Source organism: Oculina patagonica, chromosome 4, assembly GCF_052425735.1.
Source record: "Oculina patagonica isolate OP01 chromosome 4, crgOcupat, whole genome shotgun sequence".
NCBI lineage: Eukaryota > Metazoa > Cnidaria > Anthozoa > Scleractinia > Oculinidae > Oculina > Oculina patagonica.
Window position 1 is genome coordinate 53,220,198 of NC_135761.1, and position 11,740 is coordinate 53,231,937.

At 35.9% G+C, this 11,740-nt stretch overlaps 3 protein-coding genes across 3 annotated transcripts in view; all 3 read right to left on the bottom strand.

Annotated features, from left to right (window-relative positions):
• The window catches only part of LOC144650589 (uncharacterized), a 124,289-nt gene that overhangs the window by 42,818 nt on the left and 69,731 nt on the right, over positions 1–11,740 (bottom strand). The gene's annotated exons all lie outside the window — the stretch shown is intronic.
• On the bottom strand, positions 2,208–5,527 carry LOC144650575 (uncharacterized). The gene has a single exon (XM_078510274.1). The coding sequence runs from the start codon at positions 5,517–5,519 to the stop codon at positions 2,988–2,990; it is 2,532 nt and encodes an 843-aa protein (XP_078366400.1). The 5' UTR covers positions 5,520–5,527; the 3' UTR covers positions 2,208–2,987.
• LOC144647983 (uncharacterized) lies at positions 5,527–9,895 on the bottom strand. Its single transcript, XM_078507642.1, has 3 exons — positions 8,173–9,895; positions 5,665–7,593; positions 5,527–5,555 (listed from the first exon to the last, which is right to left on the bottom strand). The coding sequence occupies exons 1-3, from the start codon at positions 9,149–9,151 to the stop codon at positions 5,527–5,529; spliced, it is 2,937 nt and encodes a 978-aa protein (XP_078363768.1). The 5' UTR covers positions 9,152–9,895.

The following is an 11,740-nucleotide window of genomic DNA, read 5'->3' on the forward strand; positions in this document are numbered from 1 at the left end:
ATGCACATTCACGTCCCCACGGGGCTTTTCAGTGAAATATTTAAATACCGTAAACACCCGCGGATAAGCCGCACCCGCAGATAAGCCGCACCCTGAGTTTAACAACTCAAATGTTGGAAAAAAAGTTTTTTGAAAGTAAATCAAAGAAAATCCAAAGTCGAGTCAAAAATCCAAAGTTGAGTCTTTAGGAAGTCTTCTTCATCGAACGTAAACTCAATGAACATTGAAACAGAAAAACTTCAGTCTTACCCACAGTTTGAGCTCTTTAATATAATGAAAACCAACTTTGACATATGGTTGATCCTTTTCTGGTATATGTTGACAGGTATTTCTTCATTCAACGCAGTTTTTCCGTAGATTTTTGTGTCACAACAACAAGAACTTGCGTTTGCCGAACGTTCGTAGCTTGGTAACCAGGCATTTGATCGGACGCGAAATATGGGACTAGGGCGAGAACGTAAAGCAAAACAAGATGGCGATGGAGGCGTTCGGGTTTCGTGGCTATCATATCGACAAATTAAAGAGATTTGGGAGCCATCTATTGGATATAAACTCGTTGCATGAAGAGAGTTTCGTAATCAGTTCGACAAATTTTCTATCAAAGTGCAAAATGAGAAAGAAACAATTGGCCATCTTACTCGTGAATACTCGTGGTATTTTCTCGCTCGTAAAGTATCAATATTACTGTTAAAGTTATAGGCCATTATCGACACTGCAAACAGTATATGAGCTGTAAATTTTTTTTTTTTTTTTTTTTTTTTTTTTTTATTAAAAAAATAAAAAAAAAAAAAAAAAAAAAAAAATTGTCAAACTTGCAAAAGCAATGATCGGTACTCTCTTGTAGTTTTATGTTATATTAATTTACATAATTTTCCATAAATTAGCATCAGTTCACGAAAATTTACGGCACCTTTTCTGAATGTTCCCGCAGATAAGCCGCACCCCCGCTTTCGAGCGAAAATTTTTGGAAAAAAGGTGCGGCTTATCTGCGGGTTTTTACGGTACATAAATAATAACCGGCACGCAATGCATGCAAAGGCGGTGACGTTTCAGTATAGCAAGTCAGTGTGTTTGAAGCCCAGACAGACTGGGAATAGACCTTTTGGGCTTTGTTTGTTTGTTGTCCCATTTCTGACTATGTGATGTTACCCTTGAGAATTACTTCATGATATTCAGATAGTTAAAAGGAAATTTTCTAGGGAGCATCGTGTGATTTGTAATGGGCAATTTACACACAAAGCTAAAAAGGTCTATTGTTGTGAGTGAAAATGTGAGCCAAAAAGGCAAAAGATATCCAAGTAATTAAACACTGAAATAGACATTGTTGATTAAAGTTGATAGTTTAGAGACTGACTCATTTGCTATAAAAGGGGGAAAGGAGTTTGTCAAGTAAATAAAATTTTACAATAATTTCCTTTGGATGGTATTCTTTATTAAGTTGCGCATTCCAAGGTAAGGTTAGTTTCTAACCAATTTAAAAAAAAAACGCAAATATTGAGCTACTTTGATCACAAAATTGACATTTAAACTTGAACCATGCTAACTAAATGTCTTTCATTGTCACTTTATTACATGGAATGCAACATAGTATGCAACTGTACTAGAAAGCCAGGAAGCTGTTACAACTTTGGCAGAAAAATACTGTCTTGAAATAATGCATCTTGATTAACTCTTGTTTAAATGCAGCTGATATTTGTCTTCACTGACTATACAATCTGTGATGCAGGATAAGACCAATAAATCCAAAACATTGTTACTACATTTTAGAGGTAATTCTACACTACAATAGAAGTCCAGCAAGTAAGGTTGCTAAGATAAGATATGTTATCATTTGGAGGTGATACACACATACAGTACAAGTGGACTCCAGGAAGTAAAGTTGATACAGTGGTGAGCCAGTGAAGACCTCCGATTGAAGGGTCTTTTCATTGGTGAATCCGGAGATGTTTAACACAGTTTCTTTTCAACTTGAATGTTACCGCTACATGGTTGTTGCTGTGTGTTGTTTCAATATCTGTAGATAATAATGTAGATTGAAAGTGTTGGACATAACATGGCAATCAGTGGATTCTCTGAAGACTGTATCTTGTGCATTTTCTTGTTGTTTTACATTTCTGTTCTGTAAACAAAATAAAAGAAAAAAATAATTAAAAATATTAATAATTTTTTAACAATAACTAATACAATGCATGTGCAATATTATGAGGTAACATACATGTATTTATACCGGTAACTTACATATCACGACTATGTGTACATGTAGATGCCGGCTGCCAGCCAATTTCAACGGTTAAAAGACTACTTATGGTAAATACAGCTGAAATTTCACATGAAAACCAAGACTTAGATAAACTTTTAGTGCTACGAAGGCCATAAAAGCCAACTGGCTTGTTGATGAGCCGGCTTAGTGTTTTCTTAGCAACATCCCTGTTAGATGTCACATCGATCATTATTAACATACATGTGTAATTACATGGACATGTGTACTGTTCGTATACTTACCTAATAAGTACAGTTGCAATATGGTGGGTTTGTGACCCAAAGGGTCACAAGGAGGGGTTTGTGACCCAAATGGTCACAGGGGACTCAAAGGAGCCGTTACACAAATTTATTTAGACACCAAGGCTGATGAACTACAACACTTTAAAATGTAACACAAGTACACTGTAGATACTAAATTCATTTAAATTTTCTTTCTTTTTGAAACACATACTTTACATGTAATTTATGCTTCCTTAAGACCTAATAGTGATCATTACAAATTTCTCCTCACAATGTCAATACTAAATTAAGAGAAGAGGTTAGGAGAATTACACTGTAATAAAATGGTCACCAAAGGGAAATTGCTTTGAACTTTTAACAAATTCTCCAAACAATTGCTATAAGAAAATGTATGGAGATCAGTCAGTAGAATTTGTATGTGGATGATGGGGCATAAAAGGTTAATCATTTACTAGTCATTATAGCCTACAAAAATGTACATGTTTCTACTCTTTTTTGGTTGCTATCCACACAGCTTTATGGTCACTAAAGTATGTCTCGAGAACACCAGTTTGGACTCTTGATTCATTTAGATTTGTATAAATGTGATCAATTGTAGTTCTGTTATCAGTGGTAAAGCTTGAAATAAGTTGTTTATATCCATATGTTACAATCATTTGATTATGTATACTGCTGTTTTGTACACCATCATTAAAATCAATGTTAAAATCACCAAGTATTATATGAAAACGTTCTGTTGACATAATGGAATGAAGTTCTCTCAATGCTTGAAGCAAATGTCTCATTGGCACTTTTGGTGATCTATAAATGCCAGCAATAACAACATCTGGCAGACATTCAACTTTAATAATTGTTATTTCAACTCCGTGCATATTTTGACATTTAGGATATTCATCATAACACTGAGCTCTGGTATAAACTGCAGTTCCATAGAATGGTCTTTGTGTATGCAACTGCCTATCAAACAATGCATCGTTTCTAAACAAGGAGAAGTCATTAATTTCAAATTTGTCATTTTGGTCAAACACCCACAATCTAGTTTCAACAAAGATATTTATATCTGCTGCCTTAACATTGAAATCATTTTTCACATCTGATATGTGCTTGTGAAGAGAGCGTGCATTAAGAAAGACTATCTTGACAAAATTCTCAGCAATGTCTGCAAGGGATATTATAGACGGCTGAAGATAAGCTGCTGTTCGCAATCTCTGCATTTCATTCTTAACTTTGTTACTCACAGTTATCTTTTTTTCATTGAGATTCTTTATATGCAATCCATCAATGGTAGTAACTCTGCTTAATGCAACATAATGAATGTGAGGAATAGCTCTTCTTGAAGTAAGATCAACTACAACCTTGGTTTCAGTGTCACCCTGAGAACGGTGAATAGTTTTTCCTGCAGATTGCCGTAAAGGAAATTGTTTTCGAACGATCTGAGCAGCTTTACCTCTTCCTACAAAAAATGTTACACAAACAGGTTTTATTGGTGTCCAACTCTGCTGGATATAATCAGTGTAAAGGCTTCTATTTTCATTCCGAGTTTTCTCTCCAACTTTAGCATGATCAAATTCAACCCAAACAATTTCATCAGGACAATCAGAATTTAGCAGACTAATAAATCTCACTAAACCTGCACTACCATTCGTAAGACCATCATCCAATCTGATGTTTTGACAGACCTCAATCCTTTCATTTTCTGCAATTGCAAGACAAGCTGCTAATTGCATAGTTTTTCGTGGATCATCTGGAACCTGTTTCAATAGCCGTGCCTTTAATTCCTCAGACTGAGCACCAATGACACTATCAACTGCCTTGACAATAAATTTTCTGCCAGCTGCAGAATTATAAACTGACTTGTTAAACTCATCAACCCTGTCATTTTGAATGAATAGGTGTGGAGCATGTCTGAGATAGTTCTGATCAGGATCTTCCACGATTCTTGCTCTCAGTATATTCAAGTCATTCTCAGTGTGAATACCCTCACGCAGCCGGTTAAGAATTTCTGCAAACTCGCGGCTCTCTCTTTGACGCATAATTTCATGTAATTCAAACATCTGAAAATGTTTCTGCCACAGATTAGCTGCTAAGGGAGCATAATCATTCTCCAAATCTTCAAAAACATAGCCATCAAATACTGGTTGAAGTTGAAACAAATCTCCAACTGCTATAATACTCACTCCTCCAAAATCATTATCTGTACCTATGATATCTTGGAGTCTTTTGTTAATTTGAATATTAAACATGGAATTTCCTACCATTGATACTTCATCAATGAAAATTATCTTCAAACCAGCAAATTTACATCTCAAGGAATTCAAACGACTGGCATCAAGCTTCTTATAAATCTTTAAGGACTGGTTTGCTGGCACTGCTAATGCTGTATGGATTGTACTCCCTTGAATATTATAGGCAGCTTTACCAGTCGGAGCAACTAGAAAAGCCGTAATTTGATGAAAATCAACACCAGCTCTTGTGTTTAAATATTTGTAAACTGCTTGAAACAGTACTTTAGTCAAGTGAGATTTTCCAACTCCAGCGCCACCAGAAAGAAACAAATAGAAGGGTTCACTGGTTGTCTTCACAAGGTGTAAAACATGGTAGAAAAAATTTAACTGCTCAACATTTAGAGAACGAACAGCTTCCCTATACTCTTCATCTGGCAATTCATCAAATGAGATATTATGTTCATAATTACTAGTAGTACTAGCAGGAATTCCCAGATCTCCAGAAAGATCATAGTTCCTTACTTCTTCTGTGTTGCATACATGTTGACATTCATTTTCTGCAAGGTGACTCAGTTCTACATGTTGTGTGTTTGGAGCTACACAATCCCACATATCATCAGTGCTTTCTATTGTTTGTACATCATCTAATGCTTGCTCTAGTTGTTCACTACATGGTGCATACTGAGCCATTTGGTCATTTATCTGTTCTTTCAATATCTGACACCTCTCCATGTAATTCTCACAGTCTCCTAGCAAATCAGTATTTTCATCTCTCCAAGCAGTAAATAACATTAGCAGCTCACGATAGTGCTTTTATGATGACTTTCTCTATTAAACCAGACACTTCTTATTACCCTAGCTTTTGACCGCTTCTGAGTTTCTTTTTTGCCTTTCTTTGATGTCAGCTCATTGCTACATGTATCAGTATTGTCTTTACCAACATCATCTTCATTGTTATCATCATCAAATATTTCTAATGGCAAACCATCGACATCAGTACTTTTGGATTTTTGTAGATTTTTAAGGTTTGAATTCCTATTGTCATACCAAGCGGCCCAATCAGCTAATGTCACATTCTCTAGACAAGATGGCCTTTTAGTATACCTTTTTATCAAGCCACCTGATTCAATATCTTCAGACTCATCTTCTAGCTGCTGTATGTCATCCATCGATTTCAAAAGACACACTCTTTCATCCGGTAAAGCTGTATTGATAAACACCACTTCACGAGAGGAGCGTCGCATTGGTAACTGAAGTACAATATATACCGCCTCTTGTGCACTTATTTCAACATTGTTTAAGAATTTGTTACCTATGTCACGCACTTGCTGTTTAATACTCAAATTTCCTTCTCGAGCTTCCTCAAATGCTTTTCTCAAAAGTTCACTCATACCTCTCTGTGCCTTTGATACGTAAGAAACAACATATGTTGCACAAGAGTAGATATCTAGGATAAATTGGACATCCATGTTTGCTCTCCATGCAAGCAAGCAGTGCTTGTTATAATTATTGATTCGAAGTTCGTTTGGCTTTCGTTTCAAAAAAATTGTTGCCCTCCTTAGGGAAGATCGAATAGCCAGAATATATTCTTCTTCAGCGACCCCAAGTTCATTAAGAAGTTTTTCAAATGAAATATTCTCTCCTTCCCTCATAGTATTAAGTTTTTCATTGATTTCTTTCCAAGTAGCCTTGTGTTGATTCAAAAGACTTGTATTCTCAATGTCACTTAAAGGATACAATATTTGAGTGCTTTTCATTGGAGGCTGAGGAAAATTAAATCTGCACTGTTTTTGAAACTTCTTTTTACAGGTAAATGAATGTTTATGTTCTTGAGGAGAAACTAATTCATCTAGTTCACAGCCACTTGCAGGTTTTGAACAAGAAATGATTTTATCAACAAATTCACAAACTTTTTCGTCTGAATCTTCACCAAACTTTGGTGCACCTTCAATCCATAAAAGCATATGAATGTGTGGCGAGCCACGTTGTTGAAATTCAACTCGATAAAACCAATCTGCTATTTTCCCCAGTGGTGCACAATCACTTTGCAAAAATTTTACAATTAGTTGCTGAACTTGGAAATCAAAATGCCTTGCACATGTGACGGGATCACTTTGAATTAACCTTGACTTTTCTTCCCATGACAAGGCATTTAATTCATCATCACTGTATACTTGGTGATCAATTAATTCACCTAACATTCTTAACAGATGATTCCACTTTGTTTCAGCTGCAGAAAAGCTACAAAAAAGTGTTACAGATCCAAGTTGCCTTATCATGGCAAATAGATCTCTCTTAGACTTCTCAAAGTATGGCGGGGAACCACGAAGAGCTCTTAGAAATCTGTACCCTTCATTCAAATGAACTAATTTGTCTAAAGCACCTTCTTTTTTTAACTCGCCTGCTGTTAGTCTCTTTCCATTTGTTTTATGCTTTCGCAATGCAATCTGGCACTTGCCTAAAATTATTTTCATTTGCAGCTTTTTCAGTTTAAAGAAAATATTTTCCATACACTGAGCAACTCTACGATCAGAACGTCTTAACTCTGATTTGCAAATGTCACTATAATACACAGGTACATTTCTTTCCTTATTATCTGCTCTTGCATGACCACAGAATATACCAGGATATGCTAGCTCTTCGCAATATTGGTCTTTGAAAATACTAATTGGATGATTGCTTTCACCTGGTGCAAAGTTCAAAACCTTTTCACGTTCACAATCTTCTACAAAGTCCGGGCATGTTAACATTGTGTCCAAAGTACCAGCACACATTTCAATTTCATCCACTTCATTCCAAGGGTCATTTACCTCCATTTCAGTTGGACAGGAATCCTTACAAAGATCTCTACTAGATAAATGCACATCTGTTGAACTAGATAAGCACCTTGATACATTCAAAGTTACTGGTATACCTACTAATGCTTTAAGAGAAATAGTGTTTGCTAATCCATACCCTTTCAAACATGTTTCTACAAGAACAACATTTTTGGGATCAAGCATTTTATATCTGAACAGTTTGACCACAACGGAAGTACTTACATTAGCTGTTGCTTCACTGAATTGAGAGGATACATCATCTTCCATTGGTGGTAGATCATGTACAATGGCCATGTGTTCACTAAAAAGTGATTGCTCTTTTTCCCAGGCACTACACAAAGAACAAAAGAAAACCACTTCATTACTATTACAGTCATTTTGATGAAAAAATGGAATATAGTTACTCTCCTCACAACACTCAGTATCAGTTTCTACTCCATGATCATACAAAAGATGATTTTCTAAATTCATTGAGTCTATTAAAACTTGTTCACAGTCAAGGCAAATAAAAACTTTACCAAATTGAAATGAAAGCAATCTACTGTGTTCTGAAAAAGATTGCACAGTGGTATTCAGTGACTTAGTTGAAGCTATAGGTGTATTGTTTTCTGTAAGGTTGCTTGAACTGCTGCAAGCACTATCATTTGACATGTCATTTTCATTAAACCCTGCTAACAAACCATTCCAATCTGGGTTCAGTTTGATACTTTCTTTCTTGTAAAGTGCACCATTTTCAGTCAACCACTTAGCTGCTTCAAAAACTTTGGATGGTCTTATGTTTTGAGACAGGACATAGTTCTTGTATTTTAATTTTCTCTTAAGCTGCACTTTGATAGTGTCTGTTTCAGTTGATAGTCTTGGTAAGATATTCACGGTATTAACAACATCAGCAGGAACATTCACTATGTTGCCATGAATTTTATATTGCTTTCCCCTAGCTGCTTCGTGTATCTTTTGAAAGATCAATCGTGGTGATACTAGCCTCCACTCTAGTTCTGTTAAGTCTAAATGGTCAGGTTTATGTGGAAAACTCATTTTATTCTGGACTGCACATGGAGGCACTTTATTCTGCTTCAGGTGATTATAACATGTATGACAAACCCATTGAGCTGTACAACACTGTTCATCTTTTCTTATGCATCTTAATACAGCTTCGTTATTAAGTTTTAGTACAGTATCAGTTCTGACAAGACTATGTTTGTACCATAACTGCTCACAACATGTGCAAACAAAAGTTGGCCCTGAAGCAACCAGTTCACGAAAAATAACAATCAAATCATCACAAGATTTTTGTGTTTTGTCATTATCACAACCCTTTTTGGCTTTGTAGGCTTCTCTTCTTTTAATCGACCTCTCCTCTTTTTGTTGTTTAGTTTCAGTTTCCTTTACTCTTTGTTTTAATTCCCTTTTTGTCTTTAATCTTTTTTCTCGTTGCTCTTTGGTTTCAGTTTCCTTGCTTTTCCTATATCGTTCTCTTCTCTCTTGCAACCTATTTTCTCTCTGCTGTTTGGTTTCAGTTTCCTTGCTTTTCCTATATCGTTCTCTTCTCTCTTTCAACCTATTTTCTCTCTGCTGTTCGGTTTCAGTTTCTCGTCTTTTTCTCATTAGTTCTCGATGCTTCTTTAATTTATCCTCTCTTTGTTCTTTGCTCTCAATTTTCTTTGTTTTAATTCTTTGTTCCTTGGGCTTTCTTAACCTATTTTCTCTCTGCTCTTTGGTTTCAATTGCTTTTTTTCTATCATATGTACTGTTCTCTATACATTTGTGACATATTGTTCCTTTCACCACATGTTTCAGCTTCTTTCCTTGCAGTTTTCTTTTCTCTAAACATCAGCAAGCTTTCTTTGTGTTCTTCTGATTGTGCTTGTTTTCTCTTTCTGCTATTGTTAACTACATTTTCTTTTCTTATGTCTGATTCAAAATTGTGACATTGACTTTGACTGCATGATCCCTGGCACCCTACAGTGTTATCTGTTGTAGAAAATGGTACACTTAGAGCACTAGAACTTGTGTACCTGCAGTTTTGATTAACTGATAAATTTTCAACTTTCATACCCAACACTTCAAATGGCACTACATTCTTTTCTCTGTAGAAGTTTTGCAGATACTGCACCATTTCCTGTACACTAGTAAATTCCAACAGTACTGCTGTTCCATTTGCAGCAATGTTACCATGGATATCTCGTGAATGAGAATCAAAAATTCTATAATTACCTTTGTTGTCAATAATAATATCAACCGTATTGATTTCAACAGTCAACAGAAAGGCATCATAGTCTTTTATTAACATATTTAGTACATGTTGCAATGGGAAAAAACAGTCTCTTACATCAGACATGTGTAAATCGCCAGCAAAACTACTGCTAAAATTAATGAAAAAGTTTTCGTCATTTATGGACAATGCAGATGGAATCTCAGATAGCAACAATCTGTCTTTCCCTACTGACTTGCTAATATGAGAATAAAGCACATTGCCTTGAACAATCAAAACTTGAATCAAAACTTCATTTAGCTGATCTCTTGACCACGATGCATTATTTTTACAATTGTAAACAACTGCAGTTAGGCACATCGCTACGCATTGGTTGCCAGCATTTCTTCCAAACAGTGCAACATCACCTTGATTATAGTCAGCCGTGACAGTTTTTGACGAATTCACAACGTAAAAAGGGCCAGGATTCATCTCAACATCATTGGCAAGTCGAATCAACAAGGGAATATAGAAACGATAAAGACACATTTGTGTAAACCAAAGCCTAGCGTAATAAGCCATTTGCCATGAACGGATTACTCTTTTTAATGTTGGCAGATATATCGCTTCCAGGTAAAACATAAACAACAGCGTAGACGAGAATTTCCCTTTCATACGATCCGAGTATTCTTTGGCCGTCAAATGAACGTCATGTAACCCCACTGCTGCTCTATATTGCATTAAAGACACCATAATCTACGGTAGTTAGTACACGTTCAAGCAAATAAAACTTAGCTCACCTTTCTATCTTTTGCAATCTCAGCAGTTTTGATAGTAAACTTCTTCTGTACTGATCACGTCTTCAGTTAAGCTCAAATCACAATGCCGCCAGTAGTTAAGATGGCAAATATTTCAAGTCTGACAGTGTTTATATTGCTTTCAATGGTTATATTCAGTTCAACTTCAGTTATGACAGGACAGGGTCTGACCAAAACAGCTCACCGACACGTAGCGTAGAGCTCGATGCGTAAACCACAATTTATGTAGACCCTCGACCTATCTCGTGTGCGAGTATGTCGATTTAGCTGTATGTGTGCACTACGAGTTCTTTATGTGTTTGTAGGTGAGCGCAAAAATATAACAGCTACAAATCTTGAAGTCAAGGCTTCTCGCTACAAGAAAATACTCACAAGTTCACAATCGCGCGACCAAGATGGCGGACAGGCAAATACAAATACCTCACGTGACCTGTCGCATGTACTTTGTTACCAATCCTCTCTCCTCTCTCTGTTCTCACTAAGGATGGGCCGATACAGGTTTTTCAAAACGATACGATATCGATACGATATTTGCCTTTTTTCTCGATATCGATATTATGACGTCACTTTCGTATTGACGTCATTGGTATGTCACGTGAATTGTTTGACCATACAAAGGACAGTCCTGGCATTATAAATATTAGCCAGGAATGTTGATTTTTGGTCTTTTTGTTTCACTGTGGACTAGATCAAGTCAAGGCAATAGAAAAATGCAAATATTGACAAGAAAATCAATATTTGTTTGCGCAAAAGTGCATTTTTAAACCTCAGGTGCTGACCAGAAGACCGCAGGCTCAGGTCACGTGTTCAGTATCGAAAACGTATCGAAAGTGCGATATTTTTCGAAAGTATCGATACTTTTCAAATTTGTCAAAATATCGATGTATCGAATATTTGGTATCGAGTATCGGCCCATCCTTAGTTCTCACACGAACGAACCCTCCATCGTGCCCTGGCATATAGGCGTCACCGCCTAAAAATGAGTGAGTGAATGAATAAATAAATAGATGAATGATAAATATTCAAAATTAATTACAAAAGTTAAATTCCTAAAGTTAAACTAATTTGTAATTTTTGTGTTCTTATTAATGAAAATTAACTTAAATACAATTACTTTAACCCTTTTTTAGTTTTTTTTTTTGCACCGTACCGTTTTATTGTTTTTGAGCACTTTTCAGTAATTTT